General features: G+C 41.0%; 3 protein-coding genes and 1 long non-coding RNA gene across 12 annotated transcripts in view; 2 read left to right on the forward strand and 2 right to left on the reverse strand.

Annotated features, from left to right (window-relative positions):
* Positions 1 to 333: 333 nt before the first annotated feature.
* Positions 334 to 2,099, reverse strand: ostc (oligosaccharyltransferase complex subunit). The gene is made up of 4 exons (XM_051428608.1): positions 1,878 to 2,099; positions 1,396 to 1,489; positions 1,105 to 1,302; positions 334 to 925 (listed from the first exon to the last, which is right to left on the reverse strand). Exons 1-4 carry the CDS (start codon positions 2,014 to 2,016, stop codon positions 907 to 909), a joined length of 450 nt encoding a protein of 149 aa, XP_051284568.1. The 5' UTR covers positions 2,017 to 2,099; the 3' UTR covers positions 334 to 906.
* Positions 2,100 to 3,205: 1,106 nt separating this feature from the next.
* rpl34 (ribosomal protein L34) lies at positions 3,206 to 5,585 on the reverse strand. Its single transcript, XM_051428609.1, has 5 exons — positions 5,538 to 5,585; positions 4,999 to 5,070; positions 4,800 to 4,899; positions 3,492 to 3,595; positions 3,206 to 3,336 (listed from the first exon to the last, which is right to left on the reverse strand). Exons 2-5 carry the CDS (start codon positions 5,061 to 5,063, stop codon positions 3,252 to 3,254), a joined length of 354 nt encoding a protein of 117 aa, XP_051284569.1. The 5' UTR covers positions 5,064 to 5,070; positions 5,538 to 5,585; the 3' UTR covers positions 3,206 to 3,251.
* Positions 5,586 to 12,116: 6,531 nt separating this feature from the next.
* Positions 12,117 to 13,569, forward strand: LOC127379246 (uncharacterized). Of its 2 annotated transcripts, none has more exons than XR_007888278.1 (3): positions 12,117 to 12,542; positions 12,750 to 12,845; positions 12,990 to 13,569. It is a non-coding gene; the product is annotated as an uncharacterized LOC127379246 (long non-coding RNA). The 2 variants fall into 2 exon arrangements; XR_007888277.1 differs by having other exon boundaries at positions 12,117 to 12,284; positions 12,407 to 12,542; positions 12,750 to 13,569.
* A 1,638-nt stretch (positions 13,570 to 15,207) lies between these two features.
* Positions 15,208 to 23,984, forward strand: part of LOC127379245 (sodium/potassium/calcium exchanger 2-like) — a 45,214-nt gene continuing 36,437 nt past the window's right edge. For 2 of the 8 annotated variants that reach the window (XM_051428617.1, XM_051428614.1), the window contains exons 1-2: positions 15,210 to 15,790; positions 17,029 to 18,105. In XM_051428617.1, coding sequence (XP_051284577.1) covers positions 17,203 to 18,105 — 903 coding nt within the window. In that variant the 5' untranslated portion in view covers positions 15,210 to 15,790; positions 17,029 to 17,202. Of the gene's footprint in view, positions 15,791 to 17,025; positions 18,106 to 23,984 lie in introns of all 8 variants that reach the window. The other 6 variants (XM_051428612.1, XM_051428610.1, XM_051428613.1 and 3 more) reach the window with 6 other exon arrangements.

Here is a 23,984-nt window from a genome sequence, read left to right on the forward strand (position 1 = left end):
TTCATTTAAAAAACAGTAATTATAAGCCCCCAAGATGCATTGTGTTACATGACAACACATTAGTGTCAAAATGCTCAGAATTTGAGGCTCATAATGTTGTTACATTTACTACAATGACCAGTTAACACTACTGCCTGCTACATTTATGCTGCCACCTTCTGGAGGGCAACTTACAATGCTTATGTACAATTCATAATTCCCAAATGCTGTATATGCAGGCCACAAAATGTAGGTATATTCATATTAGTCTTTGCCCCGTTTTGTTTTTGATAAATGTACGTAGAAAATGCCTCTATACTGTTTATATCACAACATCATGACAACTGCAAGGAGTTCTGAAAAGAAGATTTATTTCACACCCTTGTACAAAATTGCAACTGTGACAAGTTCAAGGCTCTGTCAATGATTTCTTTACAAAAACACACAACTTTAATCTTATTCCCCCCCTCCCGATACCAAATGAGTAGCTCCATGCCAGCAGTGTTCAGTAACTTCCTTTCCTATTTCTTCTCCAGTGGCTCGGAGAAATTTCCCACGCTGCACGGTATGCTACTTCTAGCTTCTAGTAAAGTGAAATTAAATTTAATCAAAACACATGGCAACACTGGTGATAATGCCTTTTAACAGTTACCTATGTGATCCTCTTCTGCATCAGTTTGTTAGGAAAGTTGGAAAAAAAGAAGAAGGAAGGAAGTCACTGAACACCAATGAGACACAGCCAGAGAGAGACTGTCAGTGCAGGCAGGTCTAATTTCTTTAGCGAGATCAGTGCTTTCCATCCTGAATGGCTGATTATATCGAAAAGGTCGAGTTTATCCATAATTTTAGTTGAACTGCCTGTTGGAGCCCCAACGCATGTGATGTCCTCTGTCCGTCTAATTCATTTTCAGTGTGCTCTCTTTGTCTCTAGCCCATGAGGTAACCTCTGGAAAGACAGAAGATGAATGAGTTAATACGCTGTGAAAACATCAGATCAGAGTAGCAGAATTACAGACCATCATTACCTATTGACTCAAACAGACTTTGTAAGACAGGTTGATGTTTAAATTAGAAATAATACACACGTAGTTCCTCGTTTTTGGTGGTAAACAAGCGTAGACTTACGGCAGCTTCATGCGCATGAAAACTCTGGCCATGAAGAAGCTGAGGAGAACGCTGACAAAACCGATGAAGAGCAACAGGAAGCGGTTGAGTTTGGGAATGTTTGGTGCGTTGGAGCGGTCCAGGATTATAAATCCAAGGCCTCCCATCGTGAAGAGGAAACTGGAAGCCAGTCCTTCCATGATGTACTGACCATTCACTCTGGAAAACAAAAGTACCTATGTTAACTGTGCTTTAATGTGACTTACTGTCCAGGGTTTGGTTGAGATGCTCACAATGTTATCAGTGACATACCTGTAAGCCAGAAAGGCCACTGGCCGCTGGTGTCCATGTTCATCAGTCATTGAACCCACACTTGGTGGCTCTACAATAACATCGTAGATGATGCCTATAAATGGAGGGGAGGGGGGGGAGTTGAGATTAATCAGACCATAAACAACTTAACCTGCTCATTAATTAGCACACTGATCATGTTCAATAGAACTCATTTTACTGCTGAACCGATTCTGAATGTCAAATAGAGCCAAGATACATTCAACTAGTTTCTTACGCTAGCTGAGCTGCAGTTAGCCTCCCCCTGTCCATTGGCCTGACTGCCTACAGGCTAGCGTTACCGTTAGCAACCACTGCCTACAATATCTGACATATTATATATATATATATATATTATCCCGAGCACACTTTAATGAGCTCTAACTGGAAATAACATGCGGACACAGTGCAGATGTAGCGCTAACAAGCTAGCAGTGTTGAGTTAGCTTAGCAGACGCGTTTACCTCCTGTGATGAGAAAGTAGGACACAATAACGATGGCGTACACAGTCATAGCCGACGGCATGTGCAGCCACGACGGCTTCTTCAGTTTTATGTTGGGGCACTCGAGCACAGCGAACGGTATACTGTACAATGTCTCCATGGTTTCTGAACAGATGTTCTATCGGTACAATCCAGCTGCTGCCGCTGACTGCGAGTCCTCTGAACACACACTCTCTGTTGACGTGTCCCGGAAGTACATGGTGGGTGTTTTTTTTTTTTTTTCTACTTTTTTTTATTCAGGCGATTTTTATTATGTTTATAATATTTCGTGTTTAGTAAATTTAAGCAGAAATATTTCGCTGATAGTTATATTTTATGGTTAATGCTTTAAAAACTTTTTTTTTTTTTTTTTTTGGGCTCACAAGTGCGTGACGTAAATTTAAAGAGACAGTAACTTCCTATGTGACGACAACATCAAGTTGATATTGCATGGATTCTGTTCAGGGTAGCGTCAGTGAATGTCTCTCTGCTGTATTCAACACATACATACTCTGATTTTCAACTGTCTGCTCCATTAACAGCAATTCATATTTTATAATAACTCTGCTGATTTACATCAGGAGGAGAAATCTGTTCTACCTCAAATCAGGACCCTTCCAGTCTTTCCACAATCACAGCATCAAATATCTGGGTTATAGGATGGTGCACACAGGGACTTGTACTCTTTTCATGCCACTTTCTTTTAATCAACTAGATTTATATGGCCGCTTCACTTTACTAGTTACTTTATAAATGAAGATTTTTTTCATATAAAACGTACAAAGACCTTAAACAATGTGATGGATAACAGAAGTATACAAGTACAGAGGAAACTGAGTCCATTTACAGAAATTAGCCACTACTTTGATGGAAAAGCAGCAAACCCTGAGATTTGGACTTGTGATAGCATTTCTCACCATTTTCTGAGTTTATGCAATCCAATTAATGTGATTACATTAAATTCATTGATCTATAATAAGACTCATTAGTTGTCATCCTGTATGTTAAAAAAGTTAGCTCAACTAATCACAACCGTAAAATCCTGCTTTTACATTAATGCATGAGTAATAATCTGAATTATGAAATCGTATAATGTACTCAGACTTTGTCAAAAACAATCCTCTAAATTCAAAAGCTTTATTGTATTTGGACTAAATGTAAAATTTTACTAATTTGACCATTTTGATACAATCCTAACCTTTTCAACCAATAGTTTTGGCAGTTGTTCAACACATCTGTAATAAATATAAAGTGTAATGAAAGACAGTCAAAAGATGACAAACCAAGACATTGCAAATTACAACAGGAAATTGATTTGTCTGTCATTTTTTTATTGTGGCAATACAAATACACATTTTACTTAGATTTCTGGCTCTGTGCCTGTGCCTTGAGCACCTTGACGACGATCTTCTGCTCCTCAATCAGGAAAGCACGCTTGATCCTGGGAATAACAGCAAAAGAGACAATTTAGACAAACGCCATCAGACATTCAAAAGGTACAGTCATCAGTGGCTGAACTTGTCACTATCTCCATCAGAGTAAACAATCAGTTTCTCAGCAAGAAAGTTTGAAGATGAGAGCAAATGCTTCTCTTACCTGTCACGCACACACTTGGCGCACATGGAGCCTCCATAGGCCCTGCTGACGTGCTTCTTGGTCTTGGAGAGCCTCATCAGAACCTGAGGTCTAACAGCCCGAATCTACAAGACGAAACAGAACCATAATGAGACCACAGCAGGCAACGTGTACTGACTTAGAGGAACTAACGCCACCACCTTTCACTAAAAGCCAACTACTCAAGGTACCAATATAATTAAGACACCTTTGTTTAATGTTTAATAATTGTATTTTAAACTCAAGTATGAACAGTTACCATTTTATCACACGTCCTTTTTGCCTGGGTACCTCCAGCCACCAGATTTATTGATTGCAATTCATGTGACGTCTGTGTGCTGTTAAATATTAATTTCCAAAATAACTACCAAATTTTAGCTCAACAAGCACATGTTCAGTAAGTTCACAGAAAACAGGCTTAATTGTTTCCAACAGTAACAGCACATTACCCATCACCAGTTTCCATAATGAAATGTACTGACAGATGCCCTGACTGTTGGCACAACATGAAGTAGTTAACATCTGGCAGCCTGCTTTCAGTCTAATAGTAGAACCCAAAAATAAAATGGGCTTCATTGTTTCATTAGTCAAAAAAGCGACATGTTATCTTTCCCTCTTTTTAGACATGGCTCTAGGCAGTTACAATACACCTGAATTTAACTTTAAGGACACAAAGCAAGAAAAGCAATACAACGTGGTAAAATACGTCTGGATCTATGGAAGCTTGTGTCAGCAATAGTTTCAAGTTCAATAGTGATCACAACTTTTTTTTTTCCCTAGAACAACACCACATGGACAAGATGAGCCACTCTCCTATATGCTCCCGTTCAGCATGCTTTTAAGTATTGTTGCCCATCTATTACTGCACTATTATGTTTACAAGGGAGGGCAGCAAGTCAAGGGAGCCTTGTTGATACTGTAGCAGCAAGTGAAGCAAAAGCATGCATGTTTTCAGGCAACAGCAGGATCACCCATCTCATCTATTCAGGTCCTAATCACAACCAATTACTAATTCAAGTTATTTTCCATGTAACTTCAAGATGTCTTCTTCTTGAAGGACCACCATTTCCTCATTAGTTATACAGACCCTTGTAAAGGTAAAGCACACTTAAAGGTCTGGGAATAACATCAAACATAACTACAGCAGATACTTTTTGACTGATGCCAGTATTTGCCTGAGACCAGCCCCATGAAAAGTGCATGCACTGAATCTTTACAGAGGAGAGTAACAGCACATCTCGCTGGGGGGAAAGCAAATGGCCTTCAACAGAACACAATGAGAGTACTTACTCCGCGCAGTCTTCCTGGGCAGATGCCACATGCCGACTTGGGAGCTTTGCCGACCTTCTTGGTGTACAGGTACACAATACGGTTACCAGGAGTTCGGGACCTGCGGGACACCACGAGAATAATGAGGTACTGTTACACAAGTGGGCATGCGTCAAGTTTGCAAGCAACCGAGCAGAGATGTTGTTCAAAGTTCACTTACAGTCTGGTTTTGTTGGAGGCGGTGTTGTAGGACAACCTACGGCGGTAAGTCAGGCGTTGCACCATCTTGAAGCTGAAAACAGACACAATAATTCAGTCACTGTTGGTACGTAATGCTTTGATGCTAACCACGCTAGCTATGCTACTGATGTTGCCGTTCAACATGTTAAGAGACACCGGCTGACACTGAGCTAGTTTACCCAACATTAAGCTTATTAAATGACCCGACTGTTTTATTGAAGAGGAGTTTTATCTGGTACTCAATTCAGTATGACAACACACTTTCGGCGTGGTTGTTGGCTAAAGTTACAGCTATAACATTCAGTTTGGTGTTTGGATAGCGGCCATAGCGACCCAGGGACGGCATCTGTCAAATGTCGCATAGAAACCACTAAATAATAAAATTATCACATATTTAGAAACAATGAGTTGTTTTTAGTATTGTCTATACTTAAAATTGACCACATTGTCTTTTAAAACGTAGGATTACAGTGGATTATTAAATCATAGTGTTTCAGAGGAAAGCAGGGGCCGCCATACCTGCTATCGCCGTAACCGGAAGAGGAAGGAGGAAGGCGGGTGTTAAAGGTTAAAAGCCCTCCATGCCGGCTATTTCCAGATTGTTACTCTGCTCCCTGCTGGTGTCTCCTATCTACTACACACATATGATGAAAGTAGTAGGCTATGAAACAAATTATAGGGATTGTTAGACTAAAGAAACTAAAGTTAATGAATAATTGTTAAAATTGCATTAGCCAATAACTGACTTTATTTTGAAATTAAAAAAATAACACATTAAACAAGCAGTTTGGTCTAAACCACGAACAAAATGTCCAAGGACGGAGGAAAGGGGAGAGAGAGTGACCTTTTTTCTTTCCCTTTTTAATCTTATTTGTTCTTTTATCTTTGGCAATATTGTCTATGCCAATAAAGCATACTGAATTGAATTGAGGAGGGAGCTTGGCTTCTTTCTTTTATTCAAATATGAAGGATAGAAATGATTAAACAATTACAAATTCTAATTTTCATAGATAACACGTACCCAATTTTCCATGAATGTGTAGTCTTTTTTAAACAATATACAGTAAAAATATATAAACATTTCTGAGCAATTTGCCTAAAATTTCACTTGACTTAGGCCTTAAATGTGAAATGGTTCACACCACTTATTACGTTGATTGTTGAGTGGAACTGTGTTACAACTTTCTTGTTTTTTTTCTTGAACCCGTCAGTAAAAATGTGCAAATAAAGGTCACCATATCTGCTTTATATAATCAATACCACTGACTGTCATCTTTCTATGCAGCTGTTTAGGTAATACACATGATTACAGTATGCAAACTGTTTCAACCCAATTCTTATAAATGATCAACACACCACTTGTGATCCATTTCACAGTTTGTTTCGACATGTAGCAGCAGGAAAAGCATAGATGTAACCATTAATGTTCACGATGGCTACATCCTGTTAGCGCCAGGACTCTCCTGGCACACCTAAATGTACCAAAGCCATAATTAATTTAATTAGTTGGCCCTGTGTTTTTCCTGCTTAACAAGTCAGAATGTTTGCTATGAAAAGAGCCTATTGCACCAGATCCTCAGTGGGGACTCATTTAAACAACCAATGAGACATTAGTTACTGTAAACCACAAAGGGGTACATTGTATTTGCAACGTAAAAACAATGCATGGATTGTCCAGTAGATGGCAGCACTGGTATATTAGTTGGTACCTGACTGTCCACTGGGTGAGTAGGAGGTCTGTCCTGTAAACTTTGTCTGTAGACACAGATGCACATGCATACATACTTTATAAAGTCCACTGCAATTTATATTTGGGAACATTTTATTTACTATTAATATGAGCTCACTTTTCTAAAGAATAAGGGAGCTTTTTGTTGATCTCTTTGTCTTCACTATGCTACATAAAGTTTCAGTGTAAATGGCCCTGCAGCTGCCTTCAAATTCTATGCAAACACAATGCACTGTAAGCAAAGACGTCATACAGAGAAATAGAAGATTCCCTTTCAGCTTAGCATAAACCTTATAGTTTGTTTAAAGTGGTGCAAACATTTTAGCCATTTTTTGAAATGAAAATGAAAATTCTTTAATTCTAAATAAAAAGTAAAAAATACATTAAATTATTCTATTTATGTGTAATATATATTACAAAATGCTTAGTTTATCAGTCATCTTAAAGTCTCAATCTGTAGTAAGTTTTTAAAAATGATCCAACTGGTAACTGCTTAAAAATCTCCATTATGTCCCTCCATGCATTCAACATTATTATTTTTGTTTCAAAACAAAAAGTACACTGTCAACCAATATCATAAAGTGTGAGAATCTGCAGCATTCACACCGTAGCTCTGAAAAGGAGGGAAGTGGCTCAAAATGGCTCCCTATCAAGGAGGTGCTGTGTCACAAACAGACATTTGCCAAGCTCCGCCAACAGATGGTGAGCTTGGCATCCTTTTAGATGAAGCATTTGGCAAAGGCAAAGTTCAGTGACAACACAGGGCTCCGTACAGTGCGTTGGCATATTACGCATCCTTTTTAAGGGCATGAAACTAACAGTCTGGTTTTATGCTTTACTTAGTCAGAACCCCTTATGGACTGGATTTGGTTTTGACACTGACAAGTTCACTTGCATTTGTGTTTTTTTGTAGTTTAATCAGTACACATGGAAATGTTGCTTTATAATAAAACTTATAAATTATTCTCCTTAATGATGTTTCTCTATAACACTGAAATCAATATGCCATCACTTAACAACTGGTGCATTAACTCGGGCCAGCATGAAACAACCTTATGTTGATGTACACATTTCAGATCAAAAGATGTTTTGTGTTAATGCGTGACAAGCATTAATACAAACAAGACTACCCCCTACACACACTCGTTGTTTCTTGATTGGAAACTTTTCATTTCTGGTGACCTGTAGAGGTCCAAGTTTATTCTACATGTTCAGTTATAGGATTGATTTGATTAAGTCCAGATGTGAGGCGACCTGGGATTAGCCCGTTCTTTATGAGAATCACTGTCTTTTACAAAGGATGCCAAGGAGATTTGTGCCGACTCCAGGGGACACTGAGGCACACACACACACACACACACACACACACACACACGTCCAAATAATTAGTAACATCTGCGGGCAGTCCATCCTAATCTCGTCAAAAGTAATTATTCTAAAGGAATCTCAATGGAATATTTAATTTAGATCTTAATCCAAGAAAATATGAATAAATTAAAGATGTTAGATCATTTTAAAGAAAGTCTATTAACTGTACAGACATCTAACTTTACTCTTCACATTTTGCGGAGCCCCCTGACACCCTCCTAATCACTCCTGACTCGTCAAAAATGAACCATATCACCTTAAGTGCACTTGATTACGCAAGCCTCTCCGACCCCCCTCTCCACATCTCCTTGGGCCTTCTGTGTAATCTGCTGAGATTTAAACCTGCTGCTCCTGTTTAATAAATCCACTGCGATTAAAATAGGATTACAGCTCTGCTTTCGCCTTCCTGATGACATCAGAGCATGAAACATTTTTTCGACTTTTTTTTTTTTTTTTTTTTTTTTTTGTGCAGTTGCCCAAGCTTACTCATTCCTCTCTCCTGCTTGTCGTAACCAGACAGGCAGCAATGCATTTCAACTTCTTCCTCCCACCCCACCCCGAAACTTCATCCCCGCAGCCCAGCAGGTCAACCCATCTTCTGGCCCTGTTGACATAAGGATTAACCTTATAATGCAGCACACATCCGGTATCAATGCGGTCTTCTGTCACATCACACTTCCCAATGACCGATAACGACCAAAGAAAATATGCTCCAGTGTCAGGTTGTTGAACCTTGAAACCTTCCCATAAAATCTCCGTCACCAAAACCGGCGTAGCAATCAATACGACTCTTTTGTCCTCTTTGTCCTTACCGAGCACTGTCCTGCAGTGGTTAAATGCTGTTAAGGTCACAAAAGGCAAAGATTGATTGGATTTCTACAGCGGCTAAGCTTATGACCCCAGCAGAGAAATCTATTTAAGATAATGTATTCTTTATCTGCTTTAATACATAATGTAGCTTAACAGTCAAATGTAAAATGTTAATGTGGACTGTTTTATCCTGGAGTTTCTGCAGGACCTTCAGTCTGCACCGATGACATAAAAGACATGGAAGGATGGGAACTCTTGCATTACAGTGCCCTCAAAACCATCCTGGCCAAAATGCACTCGTACTCGTAGTCCACCATGCTCTACGCTGTACGCTGTGCAATTTATTGGTGATTGAATGTATCATAATTACTCGCTCTGCTCTGGGCTGTAGCTACCACTGAGGGCAGTTAGAGGTCATGTATTCTGTGGTTTTTCTCCAGAGACCTGAATTGCAGTTTAGATTTTAGAGTTTAAAGTTACACATAGTGGGTGTTTAGCCATGCTCGCGCTCTGCCTGCCATTAAGGATGTCGGTCCACCACTTTAGAAACATCTCATCAACTACTGGATGCACTGCCATAACAGCTTTTACATTTCCTCTTCACATTTCTGTCCAATACTTTTGGCTTAAGACCGAATACCTGCAAATCAATATTTTTAGATTGTATGTTTTCTTAGGCCAAGAAAATTCAAGAAAAACATGAATGAAAGAATGAATGAATGAATTAGTATGCATACTTACAACTGATTTTCCCACCAGAATGCATTAATAGAGCATAGAAATTTACACACAGCATTTAGACCATCACAAAGAGAAGCCCTGGGACATCCAGCTGTTGTTGTATGTGTACAATAAGTGCGATATTACAGTATTCTAATTACAGTAATCCACATAAGAAAATAATATAAAAAAATAATAACATTTTGCAAAAAAATATTAATAATTTTTAAATGTTGAAAACAAAGAAACTCCCCACAAAATTAAAATTTCAGGTCTCTTCAAAATGATCAGGGTTTTGAGGGGCTGCTTGGACTGCACTATACATTTACATGGACCACCAGTAAAAGCAGGGTCTCACTTTCACTGTGTGCTCGCATCTAATCAGCTCCAGCACTTAGTGAGCAGACCTGCCTGTGGATTATCAATTCAGTAATCTCTTTAGACCTACTACTACTAAAATGAATATTCCTATCCACCCCCGGGTTTCAGCTAAAATGGTCTTTCTCACTTTATCTTTGAACAATCTTGCTTTTGTGTTATAATTCAGAGGCAGACCATTTGTCTTTTGGAATACATTTACTCAGCCGTTTAAGAGCCTCATTGATTCACTGTTTACTACCTGAGCATCCCATTGGTGCCTGTGCCCATTTTGTTTTGCTGACCACATTTTCCTAAGGGGCAGGTGGTCTGTCCAAGCCTCTTTGTGCAGACTTGTGGTGGGGGTGGTGGTGGTGGTGGGGTTGCTAATATGAGGCTTTCAACATCTAATCCGGAGCAAGTCTCTTAGAAAAAGCTTATCTTGGGACTCTCCAATTTCACTACTTTTCTCATCTACAGGACCAGACCGGTTTTTATCCTCAGTTAATAATAAAAATGACTGGTTTAATAGCACTAATTCAATACCTTGCTTCAGTCAATTGTCTGTCCCTCTTCACCGGAAAAACTTGCTTGGTTATCATCATCCTATCTACCCCCCACTGCCCCTGCCCCATTGCTGACAAATCCATACAACTATGTGGGACACAAAGGCTCGGATTTAGCTGTCGGGCCAAAGCGAGGGTGGGGCGGGTGGGGGGCAGGGCCAGCATGGAAATTTCTGTTGTTTTTGTCACAGCACAGATTTCAGACAAATCAAAACAACTGGCACCATCACCCCTCCAAACCCCCTTCCTCCCCACCCCAACTCACATGACCTGTGACCAGTCATCACTTTTATGTTGGAATTGCAGCCAGATCAGGAGTGGTCAGTGCGGAGGCTGCGTGTGCACCGGGGGGGTTACATTGTTGAAAAAGAGCTGACAGCCTGGATGGGATCTCATTTGATAGGCACAAATATTGACAGATCTAATTTGAAGAGCTGGGGTCACAGGCTCAGAGTGAGCTTTGTAGTGATGATGATGTGGACTTATCAGATACATGTGCTCGTGCAGCCAAACGTATCAATTTAAACAAATGGATCAGCTATCGTGACAGTCACTATTCAAACTCACCCTATCACCCTATCACTATCACATTTCCCTGAGTCCAGGTGTATGCACAAGGTCAAAACTCCTGAAATGAATTCCGACGTTGACTGTTTTGTCCGACCAACAGTCCAAAACCCCCCAAAATATTAAATTGACTCCAATGTAAGAATAAGAAAGCAGCAACTTTCCACATTTGAGAACCTCGGACCATCAAACGTTTGCCAATTTTGCTCGAAAAATGACTTAAATGATTAATCGAAATCGAAATAATTGCAGTTTAATGTAACTAATCAATGAATCGACTACTTGTTCTCCAGCGATTTATTATTGCACTCACATAAAGTCCGGAAACTCCCAAGAAACAGATTTTAAAAAGAACTATAGAAGGCACATTCATCCTTTTATTTGGCTTCTTGACACAGAAATGGTCTGGGTTATGTCAGAAGAAATCTTACTCTACTTTTGTTACTAGTGCCAGTGCATCCTACATTGCTACAGTGGAATGCAGTACATGCTGTGAACATTCTCACAGAGGTATTTTCGGATTTCACATTACAGGTGCAACGCACTCTTCACCAGAATTACACATCAAATCAAGTGGATTAATACATTCTATAGAGGTAATGAGAAATGAGTTTCTTGATTATGTTGGTGCAAACACTGCAACAGGGAAACTCTTCATTTTAAAGCTTTGTAGTCTGTACTTAGTCTCACATTTTATGTCTGTTTATGATCCATGGAGCAATGAGGTGGGAAGCAGTATCCGTGTAGAAAAGGAATGGCTGATCCAGAGTCTGGAATATCTTAAAGACTGGGTGTCAAAGTGTCTTAGCAGAGAGATGCATGTATGCATTATTCCAAACACATTTGACCCAATGGCAAGATTTTGGCATCAGGTATAGATAAAATATTTTTATCTACTTGGAAACAGTTTGTCAACACATGATACCATATGAATTACTCACATTATATGCTATGTTATGTGCTCTCCCCTGTGTTTTAGAATATGTCACTGAGCTTATGGACCTCCCCTTTAATAAAGTCATCCATGGCCCTGCACACCTTTGTGGTTGACCTGGAAGCGGTGGTTGTTCCTGGATTCCTGTGTCCACATACAGCAACCTGACAAGGCAGATGCAATTGTTAGCCATTTGTCTGGGTCCAGCTGTCCAGGTGGGGTGGAAAGAGCTCCACACTCAACACACAAGTCACCATCTCCACTGTACTGTTGTGGCCCTTACTCAAAATGTTCACAAAGTGAGCAGTGTGTTTATCTTAACTTAAACACTCCACAGATGCATTTCTATTAAGAAAAAAGCCGAATGGTGTGTAGTGGTGGTCATGACGATGGCCTGCCTCTGTGTTACTGTGACTTACCTCCTGCCTCAGCCCATCCCTGCTCTTGAGCCCTACCAGCCTCCATTTCAAAAAGTAAGTTGTGACACAAATTGAGTGACAGCTTTCCAATATTTCTGTGGAATGTATTAAAAGTGTATTGAATGAATGAATATGTGTTTACACAACAGATGTCTAAAACATAAATATGTATATACAGTACCAGTCAAACTTTTGACTGCTACATACAATACCAGTACTAATGTAAATTGGAGGTTTAAAGTCTGTGTACCTCCCCATCAGGGTACTCCTGATGAATACGGAGGGCAACGCAAGAGTGTCTGACAACCCATGTGTGCTTTCCCCCTAGCACCAGCAAACAAAACATCTGTAGGCCAGGTAGCGAGCACACCTGTAATCACAAAATAACAACAACAAAAAAATTCCATGTGATAATTTTAGATTTTCTGTCTCATAATTGCAAAAAAGTCTGTCACTGTGGAGCTGTCTTTCTTAACTAAATATCGATATCTCTCTTTGTAGAAGAACATCTTTGAAACTTGACGCATTAAACAAAAACAGCCTTCAAGTCTTATTTTTTCTCTCCATTTTGGTCATGTCTTACGGAAAATGACAACAGAAGATGGCAGTTTGTCCAGTCGAAGGTTTGCATGGTGATAGTAACTATTATTCTACCACCATTTGCAACCAATGATCAATATTGAAGCAGCAGAGGCTGAGATATCATGAATTTTATCCTTTTAGTATGGGTCCAACTACAAAACAAACATTCTGGATCCTACAGTTCCCATAATGCAACCCAATAGCATCTCTAATTAGACCTTTTGTGACCTCTAAATTCGCACAAAGCCAAATCCGAGATGACCCAGATGACATCACTACGACTTCATAAGGGTTATTTTTTTCAAACTTTGGACTTTAGTACACTGAACTTTAATCCTGTGAGAGGGAATTATAATTGACATAAACACAATGGAGGTTAAGTCTTCATGCTTTCAAGGAATAGTTCGACATTTTGGGAAATACTCGTTTTGCTTTTCTGAAACTTAAATGACAAGATCAATACCACTGTCATATTAGTCCAGTATATACTATAAGGCTAGCCAGCAATCGGTTTGCTTGGCTGGTTGCCTGGCAACCTCATGATAACGACAACACTTCAAGAAGTCACTGCTCTCTACCTACACGTACTCCCTCACATAAACCCTCATAAACCCAGAAACTTTTTTACACATCAGTTTTTGTATGGATTACGCAAACTGTTTCCCCCGGTTCAAGTCTTTAACTGGCTGCTGGCTGTACTATTTTATTTACTGGATAAATGTGAGGGTGGTGTTGATCTTCTCATCAAGCTAAAGCAAGAGAGCAACTGAGTGTATTCCCCAAAACATTGCTTTACGTCTGTCATGTTTAACAATAATGACAGACGTATCCATTTCAATTTGTAATATTTAATTAGCTACGTATAAGTGGACATTGAGTTTTTTTTTTTCAGATGATTTAACAAATAATCTGAGGTCAGTTAATGCTGTTGTCCTCTGTGTTTCCTGTTAGGTAACAAGAGGCAGCTACAGTGGGGAGGAGAGGGGGCAATCAATGAGGTCACTGAATCATGATTTATTATACAGCAGCAGGCCATTAGTGTCACACATACTTTGTCACTCTGTGAAGAGATTGCGTGTCTGCATCTATCCAACAACGTTTGGCCTGTCGACTAAAGCAAAGTGTTTGAGAAGCTTTATCTGACATGGTGGGGGAAACACAGCAACCCGGGGGGCTGTAGGGATGATGGTTATGTCAGATGAAGGCTTGGCTGATGTATTCAAAATGAAGCAAACTGACACATAAAGCATGCCTGACCTTTTTAATGTTACTGTCCCCTTTGGTACTTTGGGAAATATGCTTATTTGCATTCCTTTGCAGGAATGCAAATAAGGTGAGTAGATCAATACTTAGGTGAGTAGATCAATACCATGCTTACGTTTGTCAGTTCAATATTAAACTTGGGCCAGTTAGCTTAGCTTAGCATACAGACTGGAAACAGGTGCAAACAGCTAGCCTGGCTCAATCAAATGGTAACAAGATCCACCTTCCAGCACCCCTTAAGCTCACCAATTATGCAACAACTGGTTTGTTTAATTGGTACAAAAAGTGCCAAAATAAATTTGTGGTGGACTCTAGGAGGTCGTTTTGCCACGCCCATATGTGAGATCCCATGGCTGACATATGCTGGGGTTCATGAGTTTTGGCATATTGCCCCGCCAAAAATCTGATTCATTTTCTTAAAGAATAATAGCAGTTTCGTTCGCAGCAATTGCTCCTTGGGCCCTAACTAGTGAACTTTTGCGCTGATACACAGATTTTGTTACTTTAAGCCAAAGCCAGGCTAGCCCCTGTTTCCTGTCCATATGCTAACCTATAAGCTAAACAGCTGCTGGTACAGCTTCATACAGATGTGAGAGGTATCAAATTGGCTAAAAAGCAGATATGCACATTTCCTAAGAATGTAAAAAATATATATATATATATATATTATCATTTAAAATAAATATTATACTCTAGTCTAAGTGTAAATATGCATCATTTGCACAATGCATGATGCAGCACTCTGGGTTGCACATTTGCAGCGTTATCTCCGACAGAGGGGATCCGCCTCTTGCACATAACCTTGAAATGACCTTAAGCGTGCACATAAATCAGCAACGGAGCTGAAGCTTATCCACCTGTTCCGGCATCAGAGAGAGAGGAAGGAAGGAAGGAAGAAGAAAAGGAAAAAAAAAATCAGTGAAAATACTGCCTTTGCTGTGTAACCACGGCAACTCCTCCCTCAAAACGCAACATCACCAAAAGCCCCCACCGCGTGAACCCAGCAGGAACTGATACGCTGTCTGCCGGTTACCTGGCTTTATTAATAAACCAACCGGTTCACGTGGTCAGCCCAGCCCAGCACACTATTGCTGCCACATTAGCAAGGTATTTTCAACCGGGTGGGCTTTTTTTCTCTCTCTCTCTCTCTCTCTCTCTCTCTCTCTCTCTCTTTTTTTTTCTCTCTCTCTCCTCTCATCCGAGACCGGAGAGATGCTGCTGCTGCTGCTGCTGTGAGGGAGAGAGGTGAGCGCAGTTGGAAAAGCATTTCTCTCTCTCTCTCTCTCTCTCTCTCTCTCTCTCTCTCCATCCATAGCTCCTCCTCTGTCGTCGGAGAGCGGACACCGGTCACATTTTTTTTGTAGCTCAATGAGAGCAAGAGGGCACCGAAAGAGGATTTCCTAATTCCAACCTGCTGCTGTGCCGTGCGGCTGTTTTTCCTCGCGCCTCTGTCAAAGGTAAGGCATGACACCCGTCCGCGAGCCTCTCCACGCGCCACGCGCCACGAGCCGCGCCAGGGCAACTCAATATTGGGGGGGGGGGCTTCTTTTTGGTCGGGTGATGATGATGATGATGGTTAGCTGTTTGTTATGTGATGGTAATGATACAGCTGGGGGGAGAGAAGGGGCGAAGGCAGCGTTGAAGGGCAGACAGAGGGGGGGTGGTGGTGGGGTGGGGGGGTTTCAGACGTTGGGCTTTAAGGCAGCAGGCTGTGCGTCGTTGGGAAGTCGAACAGGACAGGAGTGTTTTTATGTGCTTTCACCTGAGCAGCAGCGTCACTGCGGGTACCGTTCTCACTGACTGCAGCCCGGTGATGCCCGTAAACAGTCGGTCTTCACATTTCGGGATATTTCCCCAGGTAAAAAAAAAAAGAAGCAGCTGATGTTTTGACTGCAAGTTGTCACAATTCAAATCCGAACGAGTTAAAGCAGCAGTGCATCATCCGCACCTACTATAACTTCTGTCTCTTTGCTTCATCTCCTGTTTTGAATCCATCGCGAATCACTTGAAATTGTGAATTACTCTACCTAAAATCACCGAATATACTTAATGGTATGCAGCATGTGAAGGCCACACAATGACTATTCCACTTAAGCTCAAATACTTATATTAATACTAATATTTAGACCTTAGATTTTATACATTCTTGATCTGTTTTGTGTTATTTCGGAGTGCTGTGAGACAGTGTAATACTGACACTGTGGGGCGATTTTAAAATTAAATATGCATTATAAGATGAGCATTCCACACTTGTGCATCACACTATAATTGGGAATTACCTGTTTGATGTTAGCTTTTTTTCAGTCCTGATTTGTAGGTGACTTTTCCAAAGCAACTATGATTATTTGTTAATCTAGTTGCTATTAATTGCAGATTTCATTTTTAACAATAAATGTAAAAAAGGCAAAAGTGTGCATTTGAGAATCTGCACTAATCAAATGTTTTACATCATAGAGAGCAATTACCAAAATTGACAAAGATTAACTTTCTGATGGTTATGTAATGGATTTAATCCACTAATAATGATTTAGTTCTCTGTGTCATTTAACTTTGTAGCATCACCAGACTATTGACAAAGCAGAATCTTTAAGATAAACCCTGTATTCAATATCTCAACAGTCTTTTTACACTCTTTGAGTTTCTTTCCTGCCTTAATAATGAATTTCTTCTTCACTCTTTTGACATTGTCCAGCAGAGGCTAATATGAAGACATCATTTGGCAAACCAGACCCTGGGAAGAACCTACAATCTTTTCAACTCATTTGAAACTGAAGACAAAGGCATGCATTGTCTCCGGTAAAACCTGCTCCCCACTCTCCCCTCTTCCTACCTAGCCTTTGAGAGTGAGGACAACACAAGCTGCACAGACATGGGTTCAGATCAACCCTGCATGGATTCACCAGAGCGAAGACCCACATTGGGTGCTGCCTGTAAGCGGCAGGGCCACCGGTGTCTGCGGAAAAAGCTGAGGCCAGTGCGAATCTTAGGGTTCGTCTTCAGCCTGGTGGCCGTAAGTGCCGTCTCCTTCAGTGCCTTGACCTGGAGCTCAGGGGGTCTCAGTGAGCCAGTGCTCCCCCAGGAGAGTCTCCACCGGTCGGCCCCCCCACAGGACTCTCTTTTTACCCAAACTCAGAGGGACCCCAATGTGTCAGCTGACATGCCAATAGCCATGAAATCTACAGCAGATAGCAACAAGAGCCAGGGGGATTACCCACCAGACATTTTCACCGTTGACGAGAGGCGCCAAGGAGCAGTGGTCCTCCACATGTTCGGCATGATCTACATGTTCATTGCCTTAGCCATAGTGTGCGACGAGTTCTTCGTCCCAGCGCTGACAGTCATCACAGAGAAGCTGACCATTTCCGATGACGTAGCGGGCGCCACCTTCATGGCGGCGGGCGGCTCAGCCCCGGAGCTCTTCACCTCCATCATCGGCGTCTTCATCTCTCACAGCAACGTGGGCATCGGGACCATCGTGGGCTCGGCTGTCTTCAACATCCTCTTCGTGATCGGGATGTGTGCCATCTTCTCCAAGGAGATCCTCAACCTAACGTGGTGGCCACTCTTCCGCGACGTCTCCTTCTACATCATAGATCTGATCATGCTCATCATCTTCTTCCTGGATAACATCATCTCCATGTGGGAAAGCGTCACGCTGCTCTCGGGCTACGCCGCCTACGTGATCTTCATGAAGTTCAACAGCCATGTTGAGGGCTTCGTCAAAAGTTGCATGAACAAGAACCAAGTGGTAGAAGTAGAAGTGCAGCCCAAGGTGAGTTGGTTTCCTGACCTGGATTCTTTTTCTCTCACTACCCCTTCACCACCATTTCCTCTGAAAATACAGATTTATAGGAAATGTAAGACTATGAGGCAGTTACAGTAGTTGTGCACTAATGAATTTTAGTATTGTGGATAATAGAAATAACCTTCACTCTCCCCTCTGGCATGGGTACACACATTCATCCTTTTTACATGCTGCTGATTTTAATGAAGTCAGGCTTACTTTGATAATTGTTTCAGTCGAGCCAAAAATAAAATCAGTTTGTTAGTGGCGATGTGCTTTTTAATTCCATGCATCTTTTTTTTGTTCTCATCGACCTTATGATCATTTTTCAAATGAGACCAGTGTCTCACAGATGTCCCGCACTCTTAGATCATTCAATATGCAACAATTGGACATATGTTTTATTTGACTGAGAATGTGAAAAAAAAAACTTTTCAACAACTGAGCTGACCATTAATGTGGCCTTAAGCGATGGCGAACAGGGCTGGCATACAGTATTCCACGGTGGGATTAATAAAACAGTCAAATGTGTAATTCTGGGTTAAGCTCTACAAATTGTGTCCCTGTCTGACAAACAAATCCCTTGGAAATTCTCAGGAGCTACTGTATTTTTTCTCTCCTCCCAGTTAAGGATTTCCCAATTAAATGGTGCCTTTAAATCGTTGCGTAAAACCGTAAACCACATACAGCTCGACGAGGTGAACCACATACAGTAAATGGCTTCAGGACGGCTGCGGTAGTCTTGTTTGTTCCTCCATGTTTGCTCTCAGGAGGAGGTTCTGCATGTACACAGTCATTCAGTGCAATATTTCACTTTTCTCTTCACTTCACTTCACTTCACTTTTCACTCAATAGCATGAACAGTGAACACTCCTCAGTCAGAAACAGCAGAAATCACCGTGTGACTAACATTCGCTCCCTCAATGACACTTGAGGGCAAAAGACACTGCAGTGCAATTTGATACTGGTGTAGAGATTATCCGGACGGATTTAGATTTCTTTTGTGACATGAAATGGAAATGAATTTTTGAGAAAGTTGCATTGTAAAGCTTTAATTAAATCTGGATTTATTCTAAGTACATAAAGGATATTTAAACTGCAGGTTACACAATGCTAGGGGGGGAAAAACACTTGAGGAAGCCAACATCACCATTTGATATGCAGTGTGTAAACCGAAAAATGCTCAAATTAAAGCCACTCTTCGTTTAAAAAGCAAGCATGGAAATAGTTATTTCTGCCACACTAATTGATTTAGGGCTTATATGCAAGAAGAGAGTGAGAGCTGAGGTGCACAGGCTGTGTGCCAGACAAGACTCAGGTGACCTTGAGCTGCAATGGATTCTGGGTACTTTGGCCAACAGAACTGGGTGGGGGTGGGTGTGCATGTGTGTGTATGTATGTGTGTGTGTGTGTGTGTGTGTGTGTGTGTGTGTGTGTGTGTGTGTGTGTGTGTGTGTGTGTGTGTTTGCGTCAAAAAACAACTTTTCATGGGAGAAAAATAGCGGAAGACAAATGAGTCGCTCAAACCCAGCCATTATGTCTCATCTCCTACGACGCCTACACCAGATTTAGCCTCTCTCTCTTGCACCCCGCTTTGAAAACACACAAAACGTAAAATACATGAGATAATAGAATCTTTTTTAAACCAGATATAGGTATGGCCTCTTTTATTCTGTAGTCTGGGTCTACAGGGTTAATAGAACTAGAAAGGCACAAATATTATTAGAATATAATCATCTAAACACCCTTTTTTTTTTAATCAAGCTTTGACACTTTGGGGACGTGCATGTATTTCAAGACATGTGTTATTTTGAGATTTAATTGGCAATTTAGCAGGCGTGCGTGCGTGCGTGTGTGTGTGTGTGTGTGTGTGTAAATGCATACATGACTAATGGAGGGTAAAACGGCAGGGCGAGGACAAGGATGAATGAGTTAACTCATAAAGGTGTCCTGCAAAATATGATCGAAGGTCTGGTTTTGTGCTTTTTTTTTGTCTTTCTATTTTTAACTGACATTCCCCAACTACGCACTGAGCAGCATTTTTTTTTTTTTTTTTTTCAAAGATTTTTTTTCCCTGTCATGACTGAGCTCCAAGGTGTCCTTAATCCTCCACACATTACTGTTCAGGTGTGAAGCATGGCTTTGTAGGGACAGTAGGGTGTCATTTGACGCCATGCCCTTGAACTGAACACTTGATTAAAATGGGCTTCCCTGAGATTATTTCGTGCATTATGATATTGGGAAGTCTGGGCACACTGTTGTGTGCTGCATTGCTGCCATAGACCCAGGACAGTCAGGAGTAAAGAGGACGTGGTGTCACCCTAAAGATTACAATGTGCAGGTTGCTTGGTTAGAAATTGGCAGTTGGCCATCAACAGTGTGTGCTATAAATACCATGTAAAGTTAGATTCCCGAGAGTAATACGGGCAGAAGTGTGATGTTCTGCATTTAGAAGTCATCAGTCAATTTTGTCTCATCTTATTACATAAGTTGCTTGTATTGCGTTTTCTTCTTTTCTTTTTTTTTTTATTGACATGAAAAGTTTCTTTTGTGTAACTTGTTTATTCTGCTGCCGGTAACATAAAAATAGATTGCTTTGTTTGTCTTATTTTCTTGAAAGTAATGCCTTAGCTCCCAGGCAGAGCGTTAAATGGTGAGAGCAGGGCTTGCTTTTCGATCATTTGACAGATCAGAGGTGTCTTTTTTTTTCTTTTTTTTTTCTGCCAGAGGACGAGGTGGTAACATTATCGATACAGCAAACACAGAACCGTCAGACTTCAGTGAGGATGCGAGGTCTATTTAAAGCCATTGTTTTATGGTCAGCCTCATCAAACGTAATCTGCGGTAATCTCTCAATCCAGTTAACACAACCATGAATGCTCGATAATGTCATGCACTTAGATTGACTTGGAATTACAGCACATAGTTTGGGGAGTGACGGCACATGGGTTGTGTCACGCTTTTCCCGTAAAGTCTCAGCTGTGCAAATACAGTTTGCAAATTTCCATGAAATCCACTATTCCTGTATCCACTCGCCGCTGATGATGACACAAAGTTGGAGAATCACAAACAAGAAGAAACAAGCTGCTTTAACTCAAAAACAGTAGAAATCATCAAGTAATTTGAATAAACTCATGCAATCCTGCTTCGGAGTTGTCGGTTCAGTTCATCCGAGTGCATGACATTTCATTTGTTCATCTTTAACCCAAACAGATGTTGGAAGGATGTATTTACCTATTAGTTCGGGCCTGATTGGTGCCTAATACCTTTGTTTACTTAATGACTGCTTAGCTGCTGGGTAATCTCACAACAAGGGCACTACGCCTTAGAGGGTTAGATCGCCACCTCTGCCATACTAACTCGTACGAGACACGACCCTGCAGACAGGCGGTATTTTACCTGCTGTCGTCTACTTTACCAATTCTGCTTGTAATCAGACTGTGAATCTGGAACATGAGCGTTTCCTTCATTGACCTAAATCCACTTAGAACCCTGAGATGACACCGACGACTTCTAGTTTATAGGAATTATCGTTACTTCACAGGATTGGGTTACACAGACTGCCGGTGGTTACTTTTTGTTGAGGTATTGTTTTAGGCTATGTTTGTGTGATTTTGTATGTGCATCTGTCAAGTCAGTCCCCGTCTGCATCAGTGCCAAATAGGGACTGCACACATCTCGACCCTGTGAGCAGCAAAGGTTCATAGGTCAAAGATGGCGTTATTTTACTGTATCGCTGATAGTAATTGTTTCACGTTCTGGGGCAGTTAAGCTCCTTAGTCTGGTGGTGCGTTTGGTGACTTAACGGGACGGACTCCATGCATAAAGGTCTGATTACTGAACACTAGGTTACTCAGTATGTCCAGAGTGGCCAAAGGACTTCACCAGTGCATGAGGCATCTCACACCCGCACACTCAGTAAATCCTGACTGCACAGACACAGTTCAAGGTCACAAAAGAACTAGAGGCTCCTGCTTTTGCCTCACAAGCTTGAAAGATCATGGCACGGCAAGATGGAGGAGCTTAATATCACCAGCTCTAGGTTTCTTTTTTCCTGCTTCAGCTATTTTTCACGGGAAAAGCAACAGATGTGTGCGTACTAGAGTTGGGCTTTACATGCTGATGGTGTCCTACTGAAGCAATCATTTGTCTAACCCTTTTCTTTTTCTGTCTGTGTGGGGGAAAAAAACCAGACCAGTAAGCCAAGCCAATCAATGCTGGCATCTTAACCACAGCGACTGAAGACAAGTAGCATTTTTCCTTCCCAATCTGTAACACTTTCTTTTTAAAGCTATTGTAATACATTTTACCATCTCAAAGCCTCTTTTAAAGAGGTCAGTTTAGGCCTGACACAGCATAAAGTCAGATTTATTTAACAGCAGTGAAGGCTGGCTCTGTCTGTACATGGCATTAGCTGGGTCTTTCATCATATGCACATCCCCCACTCCCCTCCTCAGGACCACCTCACCAGGCTGGCCCAAGCTTATCTTGTTATCTTGTGGCCTCTCTCATTGTTTGGCTGATGGACTGACTGGCTGCTTTTGAAAATACTGGCTCAGGCAGATCAGATTAGCCAGCACTTTGTGCACTATGGTTTTATGAAAGACAGAGGAGTGACAACGAGCTCCCTTTCTACTTGTTACGATCACGGTGACACACCAGAAGTCAGTAATTAATAATAATGAAGTCAAAGTCTCCCTGTCATTTTAGGGGAAGTGCGTGGCCACATCTGACAACACATTACAAACAGTTCAACAATAGTTGGACAGTGACTATAATCTTACAATGTGTATTTAAGCTAAATTTGATTATACGTGTTCATTACATTAAATCCATGAGTAGGATGTCAGTACCGGAACGAGGAAATGAAGTGATTAATACCTAATCGTAAGACATTTAAGAAAGGGAATCACGTTATTAGATGGCTGCTATTGTCAATGTTGGATAAGCCAGTGTGTATCGAGGCAGATGTTGGTTGTGCTGAGATGGAAGGTGCGACCTCTGATGTATTACCCAGCTATAAATAGCGTCACAGAGGCGAGATCTTCCATCAGGATGCGCTTCAAAGATCAGTTACAAGGCTTGGTTCTGTGCAGGGAGCAGGCTGCGTTTTCTCCCTGTGAATTTGGACATGCGGGCACCAGCGCTGATGCTGTGCACCTTCTGTATAATCACACATAAATCCCAGTGCTGCATGCTGCTCCTTTTTTTTTTTTTTTTTTATCCAGACCAATCCCAGTGAACCCCCCACCTCATCCACTATAATACCAGGCTGCGCTGCATGAACCCCGTCACTAGCTGTTTATTTTAGTCGCGTGTGACGTGTTCATGGGATTATCTCCCATTATGACGGATGCCAACCTAATTTTCAGCAAAATCCAGATGTGCACTGCTGAACTCCGACCAAATTATAAACTACATCTGCTTCAGATTGCTTCTTTTTTTGGCTGGATTTTGCTGTAATAAAAGCAGTTGTCAAGCTAATTTCTAGGAAAGCCTGCTGAAATACCCATTTTTAATCACAGTAAAAGTATGGTTTGTACAATATCTAGAAACGTTATCCTTACTTTTACATGTAGGCGTGTACAGACTGTGGGCTACTGTGATTCAACTTTTGAAAATGGAATTTCCTTTTTCGGTATCATTTGTACGCTATGTGCCCTTTATACTCAATTTGTACTGTGTATTTCTATAAAAGCAGTGAGCGTATTTATGTTGGTATCCTTAAAAAGGAGAGTTGTAGAAGTGACCTTGGTTTAGACTGAATGAAAAATAGGTAGAAGTCAGTAAGGCTTGTGTGTTTCATGCAGGCCCAAGGTTACTGAGGGATAGGTATAAACAACAAAATAGAAGCTCTCTACAGTGAA

Source organism: Dicentrarchus labrax, unplaced genomic scaffold (genome assembly GCF_905237075.1).
Source record: "Dicentrarchus labrax unplaced genomic scaffold, dlabrax2021, whole genome shotgun sequence".
In the NCBI taxonomy this organism is placed as follows: Eukaryota; Metazoa; Chordata; class Actinopteri; family Moronidae; genus Dicentrarchus; species Dicentrarchus labrax.

What these genes read in the sequence shown, in the direction of transcription:
- rpl34 (XM_051428609.1), bottom strand. Translation starts at nt 5,063, where the DNA reads ATGGTGCAACGCCTGACTTACCGCCGTAGGTTGTCCTACAACACCGCC. An exon ending in GCCCAGGAAGACTGCGCGGA is followed by an intron (nt 3,596 to 4,799) that starts GTAAGTACTCTC and finishes TTCGTCTTGTAG; the next exon opens with ATTCGGGCTGTTAGACCTCA. An exon ending in GCCAAGTGTGTGCGTGACAG is followed by an intron (nt 3,337 to 3,491) that starts GTAAGAGAAGCA and finishes TGTTATTCCCAG; the next exon opens with GATCAAGCGTGCTTTCCTGA.
- ostc (XM_051428608.1), bottom strand. Translation starts at nt 2,016, where the DNA reads ATGGAGACATTGTACAGTATACCGTTCGCTGTGCTCGAGTGCCCCAAC. An exon ending in CTACTTTCTCATCACAGGAG is followed by an intron (nt 1,490 to 1,877) that starts GTAAACGCGTCT and finishes CTCCATTTATAG; the next exon opens with GCATCATCTACGATGTTATT. An exon ending in GTGGCCTTTCTGGCTTACAG is followed by an intron (nt 1,303 to 1,395) that starts GTATGTCACTGA and finishes TTTGTTTTCCAG; the next exon opens with AGTGAATGGTCAGTACATCA.